This window comes from Chrysoperla carnea, chromosome 1 (genome assembly GCF_905475395.1).
Source record: "Chrysoperla carnea chromosome 1, inChrCarn1.1, whole genome shotgun sequence".
In the NCBI taxonomy this organism is placed as follows: domain Eukaryota; kingdom Metazoa; phylum Arthropoda; class Insecta; order Neuroptera; family Chrysopidae; genus Chrysoperla; species Chrysoperla carnea.
The window spans coordinates 118,596,512-118,623,659 of record NC_058337.1 but is presented as its reverse complement, the minus strand read 5'-3'; the positions used below and the strand labels follow the sequence as shown (position 1 = coordinate 118,623,659).

At 29.8% G+C, this 27,148-nt stretch overlaps 1 protein-coding gene across 1 annotated transcript in view; it reads left to right on the top strand.

Annotated features, from left to right (window-relative positions):
• LOC123304251 (lateral signaling target protein 2 homolog) overlaps positions 1-26,474 on the top strand; it is a 68,976-nt gene extending 42,502 nt beyond the window's left edge. Inside the window, exons 2-4 of the mRNA XM_044886344.1 lie at positions 22,048-22,326; positions 22,411-24,272; positions 24,548-26,474. Coding sequence (XP_044742279.1) covers positions 22,048-22,326; positions 22,411-24,272; positions 24,548-25,199 — 2,793 coding nt within the window. The 3' untranslated portion in view covers positions 25,200-26,474. The remainder of the gene's footprint in view (positions 1-22,047; positions 22,327-22,410; positions 24,273-24,547) is intronic.
• Positions 26,475-27,148: the final 674 nt, after the last annotated feature.

Sequence of the window (27,148 nt, the reverse complement as noted above, 5' to 3'; positions counted from 1 at the left end):
AAAAATATGGTTTTTTTAGAAACGTCAAATAATTTCAAATAAATAAAATACATGCTTACTCTAAATACGAAATTTATAAATAAATTAATGATGGTTATTTATTATTGTAGAATACAACAAAAAAAAAATTTATTTTTTAAATAATAAAACCAGATAATAATTTAATTATTTAAACAACTGTGTAATAATAACAATATGTATGTACATTGTTATTACAATATCATTGAATAACATATTGGGGCTTTAAAAATTATAAATATGTTTTTTGAAATATTTAAAAAAAAAAAAAAAAAAAAAAAAAACTAACCGGATGACTGACTGATCGATCAACGCACAGTTGAAACCATTGTGTCTATAAACATGAAATTTTGCAGAAACTTTCCTTATGTGACGTAAGTACGTAAGTGTGTACTAAGAAGAGATTTTTTGAAAACTGATTCCCTAAAGGATTAAAATGAGGGCTGAAAGTTTGTAAAAAAGATAAAACTTGGTAAATTTTGAAAATGTAAATATTATTAGAAATGGTATTATGTGCGCATGGGTTGAGACAAAAGTTTACTGTATCACTTTTTTATGAAAAATCATTTTTAAGGGAAAAAAAGGGTACAGAACTTCCGTCATTTTTAAGTACCTACTTGTATGTATTTAAAATTGAAATTACCCTGCGAAGGGGGTGGATTTTATATATTATAGTCCGCATTCTTCGTATATCTGACTTTGTATTGCATAAAAATATTTTCAGAAGCAAAAGTTCTTTTTTTTCATGGGGCTTGGAAGGTTTTTGATTGAGCCTCCTTAGCTTAAAATTGAGATATAATTTTTATTTTTAATAAATCGTTATCGTTATTTAAACTCTTCGATGTATTTTTCAATACAAAAAGGCGCCTTAAGATGCGTGGGCCTCCATCAAATACACCACGCATTTATTTGATGATAAAATACTTAGTTTCCAAGATATCTACCAAAATTACATACGAAGAGCGATATCTAGAATGGATTTCATAATATTTCTTAAAAATATTTGTCGAATAATGGAATTAATTCATGATTTTAATGACGAATTTTTAATAGATTGAAAATGGATCGGGGTCTAAGTAAAACATTCTGAACTTAAATAAAATAGATCGTAATAACATTCATTCTACTAAACTACTTCAAAAAAGGAAGAAGTGATTCTATGTACGACTGTTTGTATATTTTTTTTAAATCTTTGTTCACCAATTTTAGGCCCATTGTGGACCGATTTTGTTTATTTGAAAGAGTTTACTCTCCAGGTAGTCCCATAATTATTTCACTAAAATCGGTTCATTAGTTTTTAAGATGTTGTCTAATACGAAAGTTGGCTTAAACTAGCACTAAAAGTATAAAATAAAATTTTTTTTGCATTAAATAGGACCGACCTCAAAACAAATTTACAGAACAGTAGAAAATAACTTTGAAGTATCGACTCTAGTTAGTAATTTTCTTATGAGCAATTACGCTTTGAAGTCGTCGACATCAAATTGATTTTTAGCTAAAGATAAGCATCGACTTCAAAGCGTAATTGCTTGCAAGGAAATTATTAATTGTAGTCTGTACTTTACAATTATTTTTTTACTTTTTTGTGAATATTTTTGTAGTTGGTTCTACTTTTTATTTAAAGTTTTTATATTAGCATGATGATATTTGAACAGTTGCTGCCATACGCCGTACATCGTACCGTGTACAAGCGTTTGATAGTCATAACATAGGTTTTAATAGCATACCTAAATTATTAAGTATATTATCAAAATTTGAAATCAGTAACACATTATGAATTATTAATTTAGGTTAGATAATACATGTTCATAAAATAATTATATAGACAGCCGCTGACACCATATACCAACATACATGTATAAATTTTCATATTTTCATCATATATCATTTCATTTTACTACAACTCATAAAAAAGTACCATTCAATTTTATAAGGGATTGTTTTTTTTTTTCTATTATAAAATTACATAAAAATTTAATGATGTAACATACGTCAAGTAGACAGTTTTATACACTTTGATGGGTGGTTAAAAGTATGGTGAAACTGGGATCTATAAGGGAATGTGACTCGATTGGGAATTATAGAAATACTAGCTTGATACCCGCCCGACTAATTGTTTTACACAGGTTAAATAAATGTAAAGAGTATTAGTTATATATACAGTCTTGATTCATTGAGTGTATCAGAACAGGTCTTCATGAATTGTATCTCTTTCACAATTTTTACAGAAATTATGGTTCAAAATGTTGCTCATGGATGGCGTATTGAAATTTCATGGACTAAATTAATTTTTTAAATATTTTTTTAAATAATATTTTTATTCATTATAAATTATAGCTCATTTGTTATTCTGATGTATGAGCTATATTATTGTACAGTTGCATTCAAATCCATTCAGTAGTTGATGCGTAAAATCGTAACAAACAAACAAACAACCTTACCTTCATATTTATAATGCATATATACACTGAAAAAAAATTTTTAAACAATGACAACCACCTCATTTCGAAGTAGGCCGCTTCATATTAAAATAAAGTCAAAATACTTTGAAACAATTTCCAAAAGATTGGAACAAGTACATCTAAATATTTGTATTTACATTAGAATGGGATTGAATTAAAAATATGAATTCATTGATACAAAATCACTGAAGTTAAACAAACAAAATCATTACTTCTATGAAAGAGATTGATGTTAGTTTAAAGGTATGCATTTTATTTGTGAAAAATAAAATTGTACTTATTTGGAATATATAATCGTGTAAATGAAGCGAATAGACGCATTAAAAGAACATATCTTTAAGTTAGAATTTAAATATAGGATTTGCTTACTACGAACGCATATCTGACATGTCTAATCTATATGTGGTTGGCTCAACTGCATGAAGACCTTTGTTAGAAACTTATAGAGAGTTAGAAATAAACTTATTGATCATTTTTATTATATATACCATATTTTGAAACATATATAAACAACCATCAATTGCCTAGTTGGTACAGCGGGGGACTTAACAAACTTAAATCGATAGTAATCCATATAGGTCGTTGGTTCAAGTCCGACTCCATGATTCTATAAACCACGTTGCCAAGTCGTGAGTATAGCTTATAAATAAACGAGCTATGAACTACCCGCTTTGCTGGGCAACATCCCCACTTGCACCCCTCCCTCCACATTTCCTTGCGTGGGATAATTGCGTTGGACAGTTTTGTAATGTACACGTCATGCTCTTTTATTTGATACCCCACTTAGGTATATTTGATAATTCCTTCCCACTTTCTCGCTACACCTTTCTACCCTTCGAAGGTTAAAAGTAGATAAAAACAATAGATCTTTGAAGCTGGTTGTATATCGTGTCAATATTTGAGCTTAATCGATGCACAACTTTTTAGTTTTTGAAGCATATCCCTTTCAACCCCTTACTCTACTATAATATGGATGTTTTATACATAAAAACCTTCCTCTTGAATCACTCTATCTATTAAAAAAAACCGCATCAAAATCCGTTGCGTAGTTTCAAAGATTTAAGCGTACAAAGGGACATAGGGACAGAAAAAGCGACTTTGTTTTATACTATGTAGTGATGAATATTAGCCACTGTTATAATTAATTGATGGTATTCTTTCAATAATTTTATTGATAAATTTTAACACAATATTGATTTTTTTAAAAATATTTTTGCATATTTTAATAAATTTGGATTTCAATTCATTTCAAATTCAAATACAACAAATTATTATTATTATTTTTTGATTTTTGAATATTAAATTGCATATGTAAACAAACACTGTACCTGCTCAAAATTCAAGGATATGTACATACATTTAATAGTATGCTCATGAATTTTGTGATAATCACTTTTTTTTATTCACTACTGTGTAGTATATGTTATTGATTTTTATTGCGCATTTTATAATCTTTTGAATAAATGTATCATGAAGATAGTATGTTTCAAAAGTTCTTATCCCTTGTTGCTCCAGTACTAATTGAGGTTGAATCATCATTGGGCAATTGTACTTTGGATGTCGAATAATTGTCCAAGCTTGATGTATTAAAATCATCTTTTTCAGGCCAAGCTGAACTAAACAAAGCAATATGAACTAAATCTTATAAACAAAGTCTTAGTTTGCCAGCTTATTTCAAAGCCTCAATTAAATTTAAATAGTCAAGCTTTGGTTAATGTTCGCCCTAGCTCGAATTTGAATAAAATATAATGAATCCAGCTTTATCAAATCAATAAACGAAGCCTGCTATATTTAGTAAATCAAGTCTTAGTTTTCCAGCCCTTATCCAAGTCTCCCGAATTGAGAGAATACACTAAAAAACAGCTTAATCGAAGACATGCCATAAAAGCTTTAATTTGACTTCGTTCCAGGCTTTGCATGACAGCATGATTGGAAGTTAGTTCAAATCAAAATTGGTTTGCAAAACGACCAAACCCTCAATAATTTTTTCCCAGGCCTAAACCAATATTATATTCTAGCTTTTTTTAGATCGAAACTTTGGAACTCTCAGGAGCACCTTAGCCAATTTATAACGTAAAATTATCAAATTATTTGATATTTTGTCATTTGAAATTCGAAATGATTAATACTTGTTTAACTCGTCATCACTCGCGTCAACCGTTCTGTAACCTTTAGTCGCGTGATGAGAGATTTTCTCACACGTTCTGCACATGCATCAAATATTTCGCGTATTAAATTTTGTTTAACTTTGTAAATCATAACCTCTACATAATTTTATATAAATTTATTTTTAATGCACTGGCTGATTAAAAACAGTTTGATTACGTAATTATTGAATGATGTTTCGGAATGAAAATATTAACAGAAAAATACCCTAAATAATTAAATTCATCTAAACTAATTTCACTATATATCTATCACAAGGTTTTTTTTTTTAATTTACTGAGTACGACTTATATTAAACTAATGAAAGTACACGAACAAGCCCGAAAATTTTCGAAGTTAATATTTTTTTGCATACACGCTTACTCTTGTGATGAGAGAAATTCTTACAATTTTTGAAAGGCTTAAAAAAATTATAGATACGTTAAAAAAATAAGAAAAAGTCATTATTAGAAAATAGATCAAATATATGAAGATAGAAAAAGTTTCAACCAAATAAACCATTTGAAAAAACAAAGTAGACCTTGATTTTTTTACTTGGAATTTCCGTAAATGGAACAAAATTAGCCTCATTTTATCTCGTTTTTTATTATAAACTTGCTTCTGGGTCGTCTATAAAACTATAAGGCCAATGGAACTTATCCGTTTTAGTAAACTTTGATAAATTAAACAATCAACAAGGAAAAATTTACATTTTTTGAGATTTAAATGGTGAGTAAAAACCAACATCAATGTTTATTTCTCTTTACTAGTTTGGAAATGTAATAGATATAAAAATTAATGAATTCAAAACTGGTTTGAACTGCTATATTAAATTAAATTAGATGCAAATTTGGCACAAATTGACTACAAATATATGCATATAGTAATTTCTTTCAATTGTTATTTTTAATGATTCAGTTTTTTCCAAATATTTTTCAAATTGAAATGTCAACAACGACATTTATATAAAGTTTTTCATGTCGCTAATGATACATTTCGAGTAGATGACAGTAAACATAAGTGTTTTTCTAGAGATACTTTACCGTTAAAAGTAATACTCCTGTTTTCTAATGCGGTGCGCTTAAATCACAAATAAGTCATTGTAAGAATGTTTTTTTTCTAAGAAAAAGTTATTAATGCTGTGTAACAAAATACCATGCATTTTTTTATCCGTTTTCCGTTTACAATTAAAAAATGTTTTATTGATCGTCCCTTTAAAAATATAATTTTATATTTCATCAAGATATGCAAGAATTGAATAATACTAGGGATTTCAATAAAACTTTATTAATTAATACATTTTTTGATTAACAAAGTTTTCAAAAGTCACAAAAAATTCTTAGGTCATCGGGATTTTTATTATTATTTTATCGTTCAAAGTTGGCTGAAAAAATGATGAATCATATAGGTTATCCTTTTCAATTGGATATTTCTATATCAAAAAATCTAGAGAGTGTGATAAAAAACTATCTGAAATATTTAGACAATCTTGTATTTTATAACTATACCATAAAAATGTAAGGTTGCCGGTCATATAAACACAAAATTTTAATTTAAGTATGATGGGTTAGTTCTTCGAAGATCCATCATTTGATGAACAGAGACGACTATAGTTAGAGTATTGATGATTGTAAAGCGATATCTATATTATCAAATTTATAAGCATCACTTTCACACAATATACAGTAGAATCTCGATACCTTAAACCTCGGTAACATAAAAACCTCTGTTACTTCAAAAAATACTATGTTCCCTTCCCATCAGAGCCCAAAACCTCTATAACTTAAAAGACGCAACCTCTATAACTTAAATAAATAATCTCTGTATAGGCCCTCAGTAACTACATAGAAACATGTACATACCTCTATATTAACTAGGGTACATAGAAACATGTACATACCTCTATATTAACCTTTACCTAACATAGACACTTGATAATTTAAAACCTCTATAACTTAAAATATTTTGTGTTTCCCTTGGACTTTAACTTATCGAGATTCTACTGTATTATATATTTTTGTAGTTGCGTGGTATTGTAAAGCCAAAAATAACTCTTTACTTAACTACAAAGCATTTATTTGGTTTATATGTGTGTACCGTGCAATAAAGCAAAACTTGTTTACAATTCTGTAGGTTTACAATCACCTTAAATTCTTTTAGGGTTATAATTTTTTTGAAATGTGCTAATTAAACCCTTTCATATCGTGCTCAACACGGTATTATTAAATTAATTTGTTTTCTTTTTAGTTCATGACTTTGTCTTTTAGAGGGCGATATATTCAATTTAAAGTGAAGTGACATAGCCTATAAACAGCGGACAATCAAGACGCTTCTAACGATACTCAAATATATAACCCCCACTCTCGTCGGGGAAAAAAGTAAAAAAAAAAATAAATAGTCTGACTCACAAAACTTTTCAACCGCCATGCCAAGACAGGTAACTTTACGTAAAGAAGCTGCTCGTTTCATAATTTTAAAAAAACACACTAATTCTTGGAGTTAACACTTTTTTTATCTTAACGATAAATTGAACCTTAAAATAATAAAACTATTTCATAATGAGAGGTAACTGACATCTAAAATAAAGTTTTAATATCAGACTGTTAAAATTCACGTGTTGGTTGGATATTTAATTTTCATATCTCTATATATTATAAATGCGAAAGTAAGCATGTTTGCATGTTTTTTTGTTTGTTACGCTTTCACGCTAAAACTAGCGAATGATTTTTAATGAAACAGCGATACAGCTCATACTCCAGAATAACACATGAGATATAATTTATAAAAATATATAAATAAATAAAAAAAAATTTTTAAATTAATTTAATTTGACATTACTATAAATTACAGTTCTGTAAAAGTAGGTATTTGACATTACCAAAAATTACAGATTTCTGTAAAAATAGTCAATATAAAATATTTCACGGCCATCTTTTCTGATATACTCAATGAATAATTACGACTATTATACATTTATAAAAATAGAAAACCATACATATATTTTACCTGTGTAAAACAATCCTTACCATTATTTCGAGTGTTATAGAAAGGGGATAAACGAGAGCAATCTTTACCAATCTTAACTTTTAAACCCAGCGAAGCGGGTGGGTATCACTCTAGTTTTTATTATAAAAAAGAGATAATTTCTTAATTGGATGCAAAAAAAAACGCAGAAATATAAAAATAATAATGAGTAATAATACTTTATTTTGTAAATAATAGGTACTTAAAAAAAAAATTTTTATTACGAAAGTTTTATATTTTCACGTCACTGTAGAAGGTAGTAAAAACTTTTTTTAATATGTATTTCGAACGTAAATTTTTATTTTCTTGAATAAACGGTGCTCCATACATATCATCATTCCACAATATTGGTCTTTCAAGTATCAGTAGAGACATCTAGTGGTTTATAATGAACAAGAACAAAAGGATTTTAAATCGCAACTATTTTATCTGATATGTAAATTATTTTATTTTATTGGAAACACTAAATCGAAGTTTGCGTTTACGTTTTAAATGTCTGAGAATCTTTAACATACATGTGTAGGCACATACGAGGTGTTGAAAAAGTTCGAGACCCCTTCTGAATTTTAGAAAATAAAACCTGAAAAAAAAAACTTTGATAATAGTTGTAGGATTTCGCTCGTACAATCGAATGGTGTATTTGACCTTAACCTTGACCATGAAGGTCACTTCAAGATCAAGCCGATATTTTATATTTATTAATATAATTAAATACATTTAACAGTTAGATGTTTTTACGTCTCTGTTCGCATCGAGTTTGTTGTTCTGGAGCACTACGTGTTGCTTTTTCATTAATTTCATTTCAATGCCAAGCTATGAAAACCATTCAGCAATTTTATTTTAATACTTATTTAAAAATTCCTTAAATCATTTAAGAATCCCATTTAAAAAAATCTCTTAACCTTGAAGTAACCTTATTCATCAACGTTAATGACAAATGTAAGGTCAGCATCACCATAAGATCATTAGATTGTACGCACGAAATCTTACAACTTTTGTCTTGGTCTTTTTTTTTCAATAATCTTATTCTACAATTCTGGGGGGTCCCTAACTTTTTGAACACCCTGTATGTATCCGTCATGCTGCCTGTGATCAAAAGTGAAAAATGCGATGCGTTCGAAATGTCATTAGAGCATCAGACGAATCTGGTCACAAAATTTTTGGATTTAATAAAAAGATGAAAATAACTATGAAAAGTAAAGGTCGTAGAAAACTTATTTTACTAGAATTGAGATAATTGAGTACAATAATCAGACATTTATTTAGTCAATGATTCGGGGCCATATCTATCGCGGTTCATTAAATTGATAAATTAATTTAAATTCTTCCCATTTTTTTCAATAATTTCCTTAAATATTAAGTATCAAATGAAGTAAACATAATTTTCTGAGATTTACTGAGTCGATTTCGAGACAAAACTATCAAAAATCTATTATATCGTTCGTTGAGTTTCAACAAGTTTCATAAATCTAGCTTAGAATATATTTTCGTGAATTTTACTTTTACAACCAACTCTAACTAAAATATATACAACAGCGTATATCACCACACAACTTGAATAAATTATCGCTTTAATGTATTTTGTACATGGAATACATAATATTTTATACTGTAACTTATTGGATGTGCTATTTCAAAGGACCTTTTATAAAATAGATCCCTGCCTGTAATCAACCCACTATTTAATATTGAAAATAGTTTTAGTCTCAAAAATATGGTAGTTGCCTGATGTCAGCCATATTACGCATAAAAATGTAAAACTGGACTTGACACCATGACAAAATTTGAAAGTGAAATTAAAATTGATTAAAACGAAGAAGTTTTATATATATTTTATGTGTATCTCTATGGTGATATCAGCCATGACGTCACTAATCTATATCTTCTTTCTTTATTTAGGAATTTTACAAGTTCATAATTTGCGTACTTCTAAATATTTTCAAAAATCAACTTCACTTTTCTGCTTGTGTAGTGAGAATACTTCAACTGAAGTGATAAAAAAATTTCGTCAACATGCTTATTGTTGGCTTGTACATTTTTCCATAAACTTTTTAACATTGCGTTAATTTATCTCTACAACGAAAAGATCAATAAATGTTCATATTTTTCTTAACTCATAACAAATCCATCAATAAACAGTTTTCTCAAAATCCCTGATAGCTAGTTTTTTTCCCAGAATTAAAAAATTTGTTAAAAACTCAATGCTCTCCGTGTTAATTAATGATCCGAACTTTAATTAAGTTTATTTCTAATTGGAGACGGTCAATCAACTTCAAATTTTGTTGGTGTTAAGTATACAAACATTTTGAATTGTCTGGCATTATGCCCATAGAAAGACAATTACCTTAATAAGGAATTAGCTAATATTTGAAGTGTTTTTTGTGGTTAAATCAACAACCGAGTTTCATTATTAAACGTCCGCCTGTTACAATTTCTCTGATGTCAGTTTAATATTAAGGAACCTCTGTAATCTATGGTGCTAATGGTTGTCCTAAAATCGTTACTGGCGGCGTACACAAATATCTATCCATGTATGAATACAGAATTGTTCGGTATGATGTTTAGAACTAATATGGTACTACATAATTTTTAATTTTCTAATGTTTTCCAGACTATTTATGGCCTTCCGACTGACCTAGCATAGGAAGGTAGCACTTTGGAATGAAAAGCATGCTACCTTTTTTTATCTTCCAAAGTTAGCCGGCTATACTTAGTCTGCAATGACAGGAAATTAACAATTGGGGCAATATACTAGTAACTTCATACGTGATAATCGCCATAGAGATTACACATAAAACTTTGTTTTGCCGAAAGAAGATGGGTAACCTTTGAATACAATCTTTGATTGCTTATAACTTCTTCGTTTTTAATTAATTTTAATTTCACTTTCAAATTTTGTCATGATATCATCAAGTCTAGTTTTACATTTTGGTAATATGTAATGGGTAATATGACCAATTCAACATCAGAATTATACCCTATTGCATGTATGTATCGCACACGTTCGTGACTCACCTCGTTCCAATCTAACAAGATAATGTATAGTTTTTTTTGATTATCCTTTGAAATGAATCACCTAGTACATTGTATAGTTAGTGTCTACAACAGTGTAAAATAAAGATACCATTACTATATAACACTGTATTACTGTTAATGATCAAAAACTGATGAATACGTTTTCATCAAAAATGCAATAAAAAAAAGAGACTCTACCATACCTACTCCATATTTAAATAACACTATGAATGAACTCTACAACTTTACTATAAAATTTACTCATTAATTTATTTAATGTATATTTTATGTTTGTCTTTGTTTTTTCAAATGGAGAAAGAAGAAAATAAAAATAATATTTTTTGTGAGTAAAAATTATATTAATGAATATGGTCTTTCCACTGTCAAAATGATGTAAATAATTTTGTTGAATATCCAATGCAAGATGTCTCACTTTCTCACACAAATTTTATGTGAATCAAAGAGGCAAAACTGTTAGAAATGTTCTTAGATGAAAAAGAAAAATTGTCCTGAATATTGGTTATTTTACTAATATACATTTCATAATTTTTACAATATTTATTTAATTTTGTTTTGTAAAAATTACGAACATTTTTGAAAACTTAATAAAAAAAGAACTAATCAATCATTTTTTTATAAACAAAAGAAAATTATTATAAAAGTTTATTGTCTCTGTTTAAATTTAAAAAGGAAAAAACAGCTTTTTTTATATTTTATCATCATATCATAAAATTTTTCTTAATATCTACTATAATCCTCGCTCCTTCATCAAATATGTCGCGGTAAATTTCGACATTGAATCCTCCCCCTCCCCCCATATCATCACACTTACACATATTTTTTGCAACCTGCTTAACAAAAATATCACTATTGCTTGGAGGTTCCCTTCTCTATCATAAATAATGTAAAATTTGGAAAACCCAACAAGTTAAGAGAAATCAAATTGACAAGTAAAGTTGTTGTTATATTTCCTTAGACACTCGTCTTCCTTCTGTCACAATTCGTCGCGCTAAAGAATACTTTTTGTCCTGTTTGTCAAATGTATTTTATTGACCAACTGCCATACGTCATTTTCTCCGTGGAATCATTTTTTCTTTGGTTTTTCGACAACAAGTTTTCCATTTCCATATATTATGCCATTAAGAAATTTTTAATTCCATTCGAATTTGTTAGTAGGTACTTATTCTAGTACATTTTGAAACACATTTCTCCTTTCTGTATTACTTTCCATACGTCATATACTTCGAAATCCATGTGGTAAAATATGCTACGTCCGCCACAGAATCTCCTAAAACTTAAAAACAAAAGATGAATAGATGAATAGAATTTAAACATTTTGAATAAAATATATCACTTTAAAATAATAAAGGCTAAGTCCACAGAGTAGTGCTGCGACTCGAGTCCTGTTTCTACGCGAGTTCGTTTACTGCGCAAGTTCGAATCAACTCGATGTGACTAAGTTGATTCGGCCTAATTGAATGAAGATGTTTAAAAATGGGTACATCCACAATTTTTTCTATGAATTCCTACCGATAGGAGCATTATGCAATTTCTTCTCATTATTCCTATTAATAAATTTTGAATAGGTCTTTTCCTTCTAATTTCCTTTTCACTAACAATTTCTTCCTAATTTTCTTCTTTCATTATTATTGTGTGTAGGAATTGTTGAAAAAATCCTGAAAAAGGTTTTGGAAAATCTTGCTCGAGATTTTCAGGGAGTCTAAATAGTTATATCGAGTGGCTTTAAAACCCGAGTACGACTCGAGTGACGTAATAAACTTACTGGAGTGATTCGAGTTACAAAATCCTACTCGCATCGCGCCACTACCTAGGAGGAGAAGATTAGCTTTATGCCTGAAGCTTAGTGAGCTTACGTGGTATCGTAAGTTAGCCACTTCAGGCTAGTCAGTAACTTTGGGGAAAGGGTGTTATATTGAATTATATTCTTAAATTTTAGATCTTGTTGGAACTAACAATATAAACCAACCCCCAACTCCCGTCCCAAAGTTTAAGACTAACTTGACTACGATATTGTTCTCTTAAATTTTTGTTCTTGTTGGAATTTATTTTTGAACAAATATAAATTCTGTGACCAAATGTCGTCATATGATAATAAAATATAATTTGATTTAAAAAAGATTTGAACAAAAGTTGTTAATTTCAAAAAAATGCTTATAAGGAACAATACTTTTTTCATTAATAACTCATATTCATAATATTAGAAAGAGACAATACCTATGTATTGAATGACATCATTTAACCTCTATTATGCAATAATAATATAACCACGAACCCCCTGGTGTGATTATTAATATGTGTCTGTTGTCGACATATAATAAAGTTATTATTAATCTATACAATATCAAACTCATACCATATTCTTAGTTAAAAATAATCACCCAATTTCAAAAAGGGATCAATTTACCTATCATCAAAACCACCCCCAAATCATTTTGAAAGTTTTCCCATCTTTATACTTTTTACAGAGTGTTCCACTACCACGAATTTAAATGGCACGTTCGAGGTGCAAGGGTACATTACATCTATAAATACAAAAGTTAAAAATAGCGGGAATAAATGAAGTGCTTTGTGATTGAACGGCTCATCAAATCGAAATTTGGTAAAGACCTTTTTCGTTCGTCTTGATAAGCTGAACCTTGTAGTATAGTTTTCCAGGATCAATTAAAAAACACTATGTATATGTGTAAATATACAGGGCTGTTCACGTTATACGACACGGTACGGCTAAACGGCTTCATTTTAACTACATTTTCTTTCAGGAATAGATGCAAGGTTTTAGCTATGCATTTTCAAATTTTTTTGTAATATACAGAGTGGTCGGAAATCAATCAAAATAAAGGTGTTTTCATTAAGATTTATCGCCTTTAAACTTCAAGGTTTTCGAAATATTCTGTATTTTCTGAAATTACCGTAGCAATTTTAACTTTGATCTCGACAGCAAATGTAAATTGCAACTGTTTAACATCAACTTTCCTGTAGCTAACTGTGTACGTTTTCATGAAAATCCATCTATTCCTGAAACAAATTTTTGTTGAAATCAAGTTGTTTATTCATAATCTACCACGTCGTATAGCGTGGACAACCAGGTGATATTTTCCAGATGATGTAAGAGTGCGGGTCCCGAAAATCGTTACAAAAATTAAAAACCTGCAATATGTGACACCCTGTACAAATGGCATGTATAGATAAAATTAGATTTTGTGATAATAATATCTTTAAATTCAAATTAACCTGATATTTGAGAATATTATACACTTATGAATATATTGATAATTAATTTTCTTTTCTTCTTGCCTAATGTGTGCTATCTATGTTACATTTTTGGAGGAAACTTAATGTATTGAAAGTAATGTAATTTCCTTTCAAAATTTATCACATATCGATTACATACACTAATGTAGAAATGATATTATCATTAGATGAAAACTAGTAATTATCACTACAATTTTCAAATTCAATAATATTCGAAACCATTAAGAATACTTGAATTATCATGATTGGATTATCATATTCACGATATTCGCTGTGTGCAAAGTAGGTGTAAGAAGACAATTGAATTTATCGCAGCGATGCTCTCTTATGAAATTTGCAATAAATCAAAACATTTTGTTTTAAATATGACTATTTTTCAATTGTTTACATGTATTTGATATAGTATATATCAGTAATATTTCAAATAGAAATTGTTAATTTTTTTTATAAGGAATAACTTTTACATTTAAACTTTTGTAAAAAATTGATTAAAACCACAACTACCTCCCTCCCCCGAGTGGTGGATTTTTTGATTCGAAGTTTATACATCCCAATAAAGAAATTTTATAAAAATTTTAGTTGTTAAAAAAATTTTAAAAAAACTGGAGAAAGATATTACTCTTTTAGAAAACCGATAAATTTTAGACAATTTTTATATATGAATCTTGTATCCACTTTTATTTTAAGAAAAATTTAGGCTAGAGAAAAAAAATTTTGAAAGTGATATAAGAACGAAAAGCTAAACTGCTTATGATATAATTTCTTTGTTAATTTAATCGAGTCTACACATCTAATTTGATTTATTTGTACCAAATAAGTGAACAATAATTGAAGAAAAGGTTGTTTTATTGTTCTAGATAATTAAAAATATGTACAAGACCTTTTTAAAACTAAGGTTACGTTAGCCTTGTATCACTAATTGTTTTAAACAATGCACTAATTTACTAAGAAAATGATTTGTTTAATTGATTTAAAAAAAATAGACATAATATCATATGTTGTCATTCATAAATTACACTAAGTGGTCTTATGATGAAAATATAGGTGACAATATTAATTTTTTCCATAGAATATTGTACATAGATAACGCAAAGGATATGCTAGCCTGTAATTGGATGCGATATGATGAATGAGAGAGAAGACCGCCAGTTAGTTCTTATGTGTCCTTGTCATAGTCATATGTCATAATCATATGATGCATAGAGATTTTGTGTCTGCTACTGTGTAGTAATGTAAACAATATCTAGCCAATGACATACAGACTAGACAAGGACACAGAGAAACTAACTGACAGTCTTCTCTCTCATTTATCATATCGCAAATTTTGGGCCATGACGTTCTCTATGTATAATGTTCCATGATTTTTTCTGAACAATAAATTTACTTGTACATGCTACGTAGAGATAATACCATAGAGCTGCAAAATCACCACCAAAAGGTTAATCGCAGTAGAGAGATACAAATAAGTAGTGTCCGACCGAAGGTCGATTTTTGGCCGAAGCCGTAGCCGATTAATCGGCTATCGCCACAACCTTCGGCCGAAGCCGAAGCCGAGCCGAAGCCGAAGGTTTAAAAACATGATTTTAAAACTTTAATATTAAAGTTGATCTCTAGAAGTTGATTTAGAGGTTATGATCTTGAGAAGTTGATCTAGAAGTCAATCTAAAGATGATTAAAAAAATTACCTTGAAATTTATTTCAAAATAATAACATTTAGAACAATTCGTTCAATTCCGACGTTTGCTAATAACCTTCGGCCAAAGCTTCGGCTTCGGCCTGAATTCAGGCCGAAGCCAAATGTTTGACCGAAGGTTTTTTTTTTGGCCGAAGGTGGCCGAAGCCGGAGCTTCGGTCGGACACTACAAATAAGGTATATAAAGTGCGTATAGCTGTCTTCTTATACGTTTTGAATTTCTGTCTCTTTCTACCTCCCTCACTATGATCAAGAATTCACTTATTGCGTTTTCTATGTATTTACAGCTCTATGTTATTATCTCTATGACTATATTATCAGCTGTAAAGAAAATATGAACAGTAATGTTACAGAGCTACGAAAAAGAGACAGCTATTAGTCGCTTTCTCTCTTTCTAGAGAGTAGTCAATTTCGTGAGGGTATTATTCTATGTCTATGAATAAGATGAAGTGAAGAATTGTAGATAGTGAAGTTAAAAAGATTCAGTTACTAATTGTGCACCGTTTTTTCCAAAATATTTCTAGTATTTAGGAATTTTTTTCCTGCATTTGCCTTACATAAAAATCAATTTTATTTGAGATTAAAACTTTTTTTTTTAGAAATTTTCATACTATTGTGAAATTTTTATTTATAGAAACGTAATTAGCTTGTCTCTGAAAATTTATAATTTAATTGTGCAATAATTATTAATGACATCAATTTTGGAATAATGGGTATGATTGTAAAATATGACGCCATAAGTCTAATTGCGTGACTGAAGAAAAAATATCGACTTTTTTTACACAAGAATTACGATAAAAATTGGCAAGGTATGAATATATCATACTCGAAGACGGTTCTGTTGCATAATTCACTCTCTTACAGAAGCATAGTACAAGAATCAACACCTGAATGCCAATGGTCGTATCAGACAATGATACCAAGAATTCTGCAGATTAGAAAATTCTGGTTCAAGCAAGTTGGTAAGTGTCGTAAGGGTGAAAAATGAAAAGGAAAAATTCAGCTGTCTAGCTACTTGCAGACTTTTCAGCATTTTTTTTTCTTTTTGTAGTGAACGAATTCTTTTAATATATGTGACAAAAAAATTCCATCGAAAGAGACGAAAATAATGAAATTCGATGAAAAATGAAAAACTTGAGACAAGATTTTAACTACAGCCTAAATTTCCTTTACTTTCTTACTTGTTCCTAAAAAAAATATAAAAAGCACTTATCGACTTATTTTTTAAAAATCAATAAATTTTTTTATATTTTAGCAAGAATCCAATTTTATCAATATTTTTACATCACAATAGTGACATGCATGTTTCAGCAATTAAGCTATTATCAGACTACTATGTTATGCAAATTCTAATAAGTAAAATTTATAAAAATTTCGATAAAAATTTTCTGGTACGGAACCCTAAACTCGCATTTGAAACATAGCTTAGAATACTCTACATTAAATTACCTTTCAAACGAAACAAAAAAAATCCAAATCGGTTCATCCGTTCATACACATAGCGGTCAAACTTATAACACCCCTTTTTTTGATTCGAGAGTTAAAAAGTATTATCAGAAAAATAATTTAAAACGGTTATTTGAAATGTTTGTCGTCTTCTTTCATCGACTTGGTACGGAATCCTTAAATCGAATAAAATGTTTTTTTTTTTTTTATTTTGAAACAAGAAAAACGATAAAAAATTAATTAAAAATGTATTAGAGCATGTCGAGTTTTCATTTATAAATATTTAAAAATACTATAAATTTTCGGTACGACAAATAGAACTTTTCAAGGTCAATTCTTTACATCTATATGTGACTGTGAGGCGAATTAAAAGCCTGTCAAAATTTAAAAATAACACGTTTTGCAATTTTTATTTTTTTTATTGTCTATTTACACGCTAAGGTAATATATAATGACGAATCGCACGTTAAAAATCTACATTTTGCGGCATTTCACGGTTAAAGTAAATTTTTGTTTACAGTTAAAAAACGAAAAAAAAAAATTGGGATAGGAAATTTTTTTGCTGTGTATGATTCTAAGAACTAACATTGAGGTAACTTTATGCAATTACCTAAACAATGTAATTGTTTAAAAAAATGTAATTTTGGATACGATAGACTTACTTTTCTTTTTTACTTAGAGATCGCTATTTCTGGAAAACAACTATTTATAAGTTTTTTGAAACTTTCATCCTCGTTTCGATTTTATTTTTATAGCAAGCATATAACTGAGACATCGATAACGATAGACTGTAATAAGAATAACAATCAATTTTCTTTCTTTCTCCAGAACAAAATAGACTTACATACAAGTCTCATTTCATAAGGTAGATCTTTCCCTATAATCCAGTATAAAATTATTGGCTTACTACCCGTTCTATACGCATATACATAGCTATACAACTACACTGCATAAAACTAAGTTTTTACTGCTTACTGTAGTGTACACTTCTACAATCAAATAATTAATATTTTTGGAAAACTGAACAGTGAATATTTTTATTTTTTATTTTTAATGAATCTAAATATAATATTCTTCTAAATATTAGTTTTTTTACCAAAACGGTAACTCTCCTTCACTGGAAAAAATTAAAAAGATTGCGATTTTCACACACTTCTCCTATGCTACGTGTGTTAAAAATTTTTAATTGCAATTATCTTATGTTAGGCGCGATAAATTGTCTTTAAATTTTAACAGCGTGTCAGCGTTTTTAAATTTTAACAGGCTTTTAATTAATTATATTCAGATATTCGATTTAGATTTTTTTAAATTTTGCTCAAATGACCCAACTGATTCGACGATGTTGTAGTTTCACGAATCATGTATTATTCACAAATAACAGTTTTTTTCTTAGTTATAGAAAATTTTTATGTTAAACTATTAAATTTCGAAAACTTTCTTTAAAAATAATTTATGAAACCATTTCAATAAAGTATTCAATGCAAATTAGAATTAAGCCGTTTAAATACTTTTTATTTTTAATTATTTGCATGATAGCATGCAAGCAGACACTGTAAATTTTAATATGCATAAAAACTTGTCTTGATGGCTGCAGTTAACTTGCTATTGAAATAAAATCTATAATTTTTTAATCGATATTGCATATTCATTTCTTTGATTGTAAGAACTTGAACAATTAAACGCTAATGAGACGGTATTAAACTTCATTTGTAGGTATTAATCTTATTGATCATATCACAAAAACGATAAATGTTTCTTACATATTAAGAAATGCAAAAAATCGAACAATGTTTAAGATAAAGAATAAGTGATTATGGCTTGATGGAACCAAGAACCCGCCATTAAAAATTTGATCTGATCGAGGTTTATTTGATGTTTTTGACTCAAGATCTTAAATCTAGTTAAACAAAAATACAGATTGTTAAAACGTGCCAACTTGTCGCAAATGTAATATTTGAGTTTTGCATAAAGTATTCTAAAAACGAAATTTGCGTCAGGATCTATCGAAGGAATAAAGATCTACTCGGTCCTTAAAGATTTAGCACCCGTTATAAACTTGCTAGCCTGTTTAGGAATGAATTCTTGTTGACTTAAAGTTGAGACACGCTTATTAAAATAAATAACACGAAATTTACAAAATTAAAAAAAAAAAAAAAAAAACAAACAAACAAACAAACAAACAAACCGAGAAATTCTTCGGGTACAGAACCCTATTTTTTAGTTGTTCCTTAGACTCAACCTTAAACTCGCACTTGAAATATGGCTAAGAACTGTCCTATTAAATTACCTTTCAAACGAAACAAAAAAAATCCAAATCGGTTCATCCGTTTAGGATCCAGACGGACAGACACACATAGCGGTCAAACTTATACCACCCCTTTATCGGTTCGGGAGTTAAAAAACACCCAATAGACTTATATTTTGCTAAATATTGATATTTATAATTGCAAGGCAATCATCGTCAGTAGCTAAGAATTATTGTAGCTGTCAAAGATTGACAATCATTTGGGTTATAAAGTCCGGTGATACCTAAAATAGGTTTGTCATTCTCAGCTCTTATTCCATGAATTATTTGGAACTGTTTATAAATAGAGAGAGGAGTGCTCTAACGTTATTGAACTTGACAAATTGCTCAAGTTGTCAAAAAATGACTGACCAAAGCGAGTCAAGTTAATCTTGTCCTGAAAATAATTGGTTATTAAAACAGAAGAAGGTGTAATGCAAAGCCAAAACGTTCAGCGCGTCACGGGGTAGTCTTAGCCAGTGAATTGTTTTTGTAGCCAGTCAATTTGCCATGCGATAGTCGGTGGTTTACGTAATAGAACTACGGGAACTGGCTTAAACTGGGTCTCGACATTGAATAAATAGATAGGTATTAAAAAATCATAGTAACCTATAACAATAATGTTCCAGTGAATGAATGAATTGTATAATAAAAATAGCCCACTCATTTAATGGTCTAGTCATTAAATAAAAAGCAGTTTTGGTGTTTTAATGTGGCAGCCTGCTTTTGGCTGCCATATTGATTGCTTAAAATCAATTTGTAACATTTTCAGCCGTCGACAACGGTAGTTTCCTGCTATTTATATTTAAGAACATCCTAACTACCCTTAATAATAAGAGTTAGATCAACTATAAAATAAAATATTTATGAAAAATAATTAAATATGATATTGAACTTTATTCATACATAAAATGTATAAATTCAACCTTGATTAATTCAATAATAATTATGAGAATTTCAATTTTAAATGTCAATACTAAAACACTCACTACATAAATGTACTCAACGACTGATTATAACCCTCTCATACTACACCAGTGGAGTATTGAATTATATAATAATTGAAATTAAATTAAAAATAAATATATATTATAAAAAATAATACTTGTATGTGCTCTTTATAATGAAATATATTGATTCCTACAGAATATAGTGTGGTCAATGAAAAAGGTTCGTCATATATTGAGTATAAAACAAGTGAAAACAAACAATTGACTGGGTTATTTGTTGAAATACCATGTATAGACAGTGTTGATTACGCAATCTTTTGTTTTTTTACGTCATGTAAGTAGAGAAAGTGAGAACATTTCTCAGGTACCGGACTTTGACCTCTCGAAAACCTCTATAATGACCCTGACCTCTAAAACAGAGAGTCTCTCTTGCCTGTACCTCTATAAGCAACAATTCAACATTTAAATATTATTAATAGATCACTCTTAGTGAGACAGACTCCTGTCTCCTGCCAGGGACCTCCCCTGTACCTCTATAAGCTACAAACGAATTAGTGAGAAACTTTTATAAGCGAAAATAAATTCACGGTCCCTTCAACGCTCTCTGTACCAGGTTTGACGGTATAACACGACTGTGGTGTCAGACACGCATAACTGATATTCCCATATAAAACAGTGATGTTTACGAAAAAATGTTGCAAACAAAAGTTGTTTAATTTTTTTATAAGGGGCATTTTTTGCATATGATACAAATCTCTTTGAACTTCATTAAAGGAAGCCTTGTTATTTGAAAACTAAAATAGTCGAGTTCCGAAGAAAGTTCGATAATCAAAAATCTAACAAGTAAAATATTCTTATCTAAATCAGATCCACAGTTTTCGACTGAAAATATGAATAATCTTAATAAACAATTTTAAGTGTAAATTTCGCATCTAATAGAGTTAATACAAAAATAAACACTTGTGTAAGCCACTTACAACGATTTTGTGAACATTCTTCTTTTTTTTTTTGAGCACTGTATATACACTGTATTCATTTGATTCAAATAATATTTGAATTATTATGATAAATGAACAATATAAATGTTCAACAATTAAAATATTCCATTCAAATAAATACACAAAGGGTTGAAAATCATTAAACAATATAGTTATTTGCTTTACTATAGCTGTTAGCTATACATTCTGATTGCTGAACAGATTAAATAATTATATTCGATTGAATTGATTTATAATTAAAAACAATTTGATTGTTATATATCATTTCTAGAAATTATGTTAAAAAATGTTTGATGTAGTAATTTAGATTGTCATAGGTGATGAGCTTTGCCAAATTTTTCCCAGTGATTCTATTACAAATTTAATAGAATTGTTAGTTATGTAATATTATTTCTTATACAGAAAAATTATTCTCTTAAGAAATTTTCTTTCTACTTATTACGAATTTCTGCTTCGATATTGTTTTAAACCTCCATAAAGAGAAGAACTATAGAACTAACGCCCCCCCCTAAAATTTTCAGAATTGATTTAGATTTAGTTCAACCTCATATAAAAAAAATCAAGCTTTTTATTTAAAATTGCCTTGGTGATCGTACGTCCTGAATTGATAATTAAAATTCTAAATTTTTAATATAATTTGCAGGGAGCATAGTAGCCTCCCCTTCACCTATTATGCTCCCTGCCAATAAGTATATTTTCGTTCATTCAAGTATTCTAAATAGTTTTTTTTTTGTTTCAGAGAGATGACAAATCTTTATTAGCACAGTTTTTCTTTGCTGATGAAGATTTAAACTTAATTGCAAGTGAATTGGATAGTTTCGATGGTCGAAGGGATCCAGAACGATGTACAACATTAGTGAATCTACTTCGACAATCACAAGATCGAGTATTAACTATTACTAATGCAATTATGGATGTGTTAATACCAAACGAGCGTGCAAATCGAGATTTTCGTGTAAAATTCCCAGAGGATGTTTTACAAGAGAACCTAGCAGGGCAACTTTGGTTTGGTGCTGAGGTAAACTAAATTATATGTTTAGTTTTCACCCATACTTGACAACAAATATTTTTAACTGAAGTTTTTTTTCTAAATTTGTTTTAGTGTCTTGCTGCTGGTTCATCCATAATGAATCGCGAAGCGGAAAGTGCAGCAATGCGTCCATTAGCCAAAGCATTAACGAAAAGTTTAGAAAATGTTCGAAACTTACTGCGAGAAGCATGCTTACGTAATAACACTCCAAATGGGCCACTACGTTTACCCAACAACGAATTTATAAGTGAAAGTTTAAAAATTTTCGATAAAATTTTCGCAGAATTCGAATTACGATATGTAAGCGCAATGGTTCCTGTAAAAACTACTCAAGAATACGAGTTACAAGAACTAATTGGTGTACTGTTCTCTGAGACGTTACAACGTGCATTAAAAATGAATTTATTAACGCAAGAGCAAGTTGATGATTACGACCCAGCGTTAATGTTTACAATTCCCCGTTTAGCAATCGTTAGTGGTTTACTAATTTTTCCAAATGGACCGTTGTGTATTGATAAATCTGAGGAACATATGTCAGAAATGTTTCGACCATTTAAGACTTTATTACATAAAATTCGTGAACTTTTATGGACGCTAAATAAACGTGAACTTTATATGTTAGAAAAATTGTTATGTGATAACGAACAAATCAATAATTGTGATTACAAATCGGTTGTGACCAATAACAACGTTGACGACGATTTGGACGAATTTGTGAATCGGTTTTATTCAGATTATCCCCTAGCGAAAGATTTTGTGTCAAGTTTTTATACAGTTACCAATGCATCGACAAATTCCACAACAGATTATGCACGCGAAGCTGCCGAATTAAACGTTCCAGAACCAAGCAATGAATCGTTATATCCCGATTATGAAACTATTTCAGATTCATCGTTACCGCCTGACTTGGAACATGTGGAATATTCTTCAATTCCAACCTCCCCTCTAGAAGATATTATAACAAATGTTATTGAAACGGTGACATCTGTGATGGCATCGTCTTCAGAAACACCTACTGAAAATTGGAATCACCAATCAGAGAATATTGAAATACCTACTTCATCAAATTCGGGGTATTTATTATCGAATACCGTCGAACATGATAATATTTTAGCATCATTATCGAATCCAGATCAACAGAGTCCACAGCGAGGGGAAAGTTTACCCGATTGTGATTGTCTGGAAACTATTTCCGCTGCAACGGCCACACTTTCTACACTCCTAACTAATCAAGACGAACCAGTTCTGGCTAAATCTGACGAAGTGAAAGAAGACTGTTTATATTGTGAAGAAATTAAGGATAATAAAAGGATCGAATGTATAAAAAATGACTTGTTGTATTTGGAATCACCAGGAGGTATTGATTCTGGGATCTCAACGGAAAATACAAGTCTAGATCGATCGCCTAGTTTAGATTTAGTTACAACGACAAACAAAAGTTCTTCGACGTCTTCTAGTGTTGTTACTACAACAAATACGATGACTTCTTGCCAATTTAATAACAATGGACAACATCACAGCTCCGCAATAAGCCCAGTTAAAAATATTGAAATTAGTTATACGGAGAAAAAAAGTATACAAAATAATGACGAAAATTGTGTTCGTGACCCGCCTGGTACAAGTAAAACGGTACAACGGCGTCGTGAAATTTCACCTAGACTTAGAAAACGACATCATAGACATCATCATCGACATAGGCAAGTGAATGGTGATGGACAAGTAAAAGAAACGTTAAATATTCCAGAACCACCACCGGTTACAACAGTAAGCGCAACCCTAACCACTACAACGACATCATCGTCACAGGATAATTTAAGTGTGTGTAGTAGTGAAACGTCAACTTTTGATAGTGATTGTGCTGACGATGAGGAAATTGCTTTAGCTATGCAAGCTGCTGAAATTGCTAATCGTAATGAAGTTCGCTCTAAATTTAGGTATGTTCATTTTTTTTTCTCGATAATTTTCCTTATTCAGTTTTTTTGTGTTACGAAAACTAGCCCAAACTTATTATGATTTATTTTCAATTTATGAACTTTATAGCTTCTTTTGATGAAAGGAATTCACACCCGAAGTTTGTCAGTGTCTTTTTAATCACCCTGTATAAGGGCAGACCTTATTGTATTTTGTGTCTATGTAGTATGAATGTGACCATTTTATTGCGATGGTCAATACCTCTTACTAATGTTTATAATTTGTTTCTTCCAAACAGATCAACAGAAGATCTATTACATCGTTTATTTGTTTGTATCGCTGGAGTTGCCGATCAATTACAAACAAATTATGCTAGTGATCTACGTAATATATTAAAAGCTGTATTTCTTATGAATGTAAATAATAGTAACAATAATAATAATGACGACACCACAACGACATCACCAACTAACGAAAACGGACAAATGTCTGAATCGATAGAATACCGTGCATCGGAAAGTGACATCATTCCAAGTGATGAATTCGCAATCGATCCAAACATTCTAGCACAAGAAGCATTATTCGACACAAATGTATATTTTCATATTGATGAACCAGGACACCAACAACCGTCTGAAGATGATTCCCATCTTGAAGATGATATTCAATCCGGGAATCCTACAATTCAAGTCACATCTTCATCACAAACCACAACTCCATCGGATGACCGTCCTCCCGTATGGATACCAGATGTTCAAGCACCTAAATGTATGTCATGTGAAGCAAATTTTACGGTTGTAAAACGTAGACATCATTGTCGTAATTGTGGCAAAGTATTTTGTGCTCGTTGTTCAGCTAATAGTGTGCCTTTACCAAAATATGGTCATCATAAACCGGTTCGAGTGTGTAATAAATGTTTCATGTATCATTTAACACCGTTTACGATGTGAAAAGACTTTGGATCAGCAAAAGATAAGCGTTCATAGATTTACTAGCTAGGTAGATAGATAGACACAAAAAAACAAAGTATGATTGTTTCTTTGGAAAAATTTATCATTTTTTTTATTTTATTTTAGGGAGATAATTTCTTTTATTTTTTAAATTGTTATTTTTGTTGTATATTAAGACTTAAAACGCACAAGTACTGTAGATTTTTAATTTTAAGAAAAAAAAAACGTAAAAGTATAGAACGTTAATCAACCGTACATATCCGAGATCAGATATGTCCAATGCATTCCGTGTCTGTTACAGCCGAAGGAAAAAGGATGCGGCTTCATTCCATTTTACTCATCTTCCTCTCAAGTAATCATCCATCACGTATCTAACTTATACAGGCTCCTTGATAAACTCTGATAAATTTGTAGTATTTTTCACGGACTCACTGAGAAAACTGCAGCATTGGGATCCCTTTTCATGGATGTACTATTATTGCCGTCATCAAGTCAAATATAGTTGGAAATAGTCCTTCCACTCTCAAAATAAATAATCAAATAATAAGTTCATTCAGATTAAGTTCATGTCAGACACGGATCTGACTCGAGTTTTCGACCAAGAGAATAGTTTTTACGAAAAATGTCTTTTTTCAAAAAAATTATATATTTTGAAAAGTTAGTAACAAAACATATTTGTTACTAATGTATTTTTTTATTGCAGCATTGATTGTCTTTGCGGACGTTTTTCCAAACAAAGTAGTTCGCTGAAAACCATTTCCGAAGGAAATGGTTTGAGGATGACTTGAGGAAGCAAAATTTTCGTGTTCCGACATATTGAACTCTAAAAGTGTACTTTTAAGAATCATCTTTCTTCTTTTCCCACTATAAAATACATCCAAACATACTCGCATACTTTTCTCATAGTTAATAGTTTTTCAAATGTATCATTCCATTTTGTTTGGATGAAAATTGTATTCATGTCTGCGATGAATCATAGATAGCTCGAGGTGATGACCTATGGAGACAAATTTTATTTCATGACCATAATGAAATCTGAATATCAAAAGAAAAGAGACTATCAACTGAGATCTCGTTACTCTGAATGTTTTTCAGTCGTAATATAGTAGAAATGGCCGATGTCTGATATTTAAAATTGAATGTCTACAGTACTCGCCGGATTCAGGTCTTAGAATCCTTTTTGTTGTTGTAAAATATAAACAGTGGTTGTGTTTCAGCATAGCTTTTTTCATTAAAAGCGAAAAAGAAATTATCTTAAAATTTTTTTTACCACCTCATGTGCAAGAACATTGAAAAAGTATATTTCCCTTTTATCATCTATATTTGCTTTTGACATTTTTTTCACGATTTTAAATATCAAAACTGGGCATTTAGCTTGAAAAATATGAAGTGGTGTTTAGTGTACTGTTTTTTTCGATTCAAACAAAAAAATTTCCTTAGTATTTTTGATTTTAAAAATAATTTTTTACAACACATGTTGGATTTATATATGCTATAAGGGGAAAGGGGGTGTTTGAAAATGAATTAGTACTGTTTTAAAATACAGATAATTCTTTAAATATAACAATGTAAACTTGTGTTTACTGGGCACTAAACCATGCAATAATTTAAACGATGTAAATTTAAGTGGTGAATGTGATAATAATAATAATACATAAGAGGGGTACCGCAAATGGAGACCTAGCTTATATTTTCAGTAAAACATTCTGAGTTTTGTTAATCTAAATAAAATTACGATTAATTGGGTAAATGCGCAGTCTAATAAAAATACATAATTCATTTCAAACACCATTTCCTCTTTAAATCATAATCTAGTAGTTGCTTTGAAAAACAATATGGGCGAATTCACATAGAAAAACCGTAGTATTGACGAAATAAGACTTATTTTGGTTAAATATAAGCAGAAATACTGTCTATTTTTGTCTATTTGCTTGCTGCTCAAATATCGT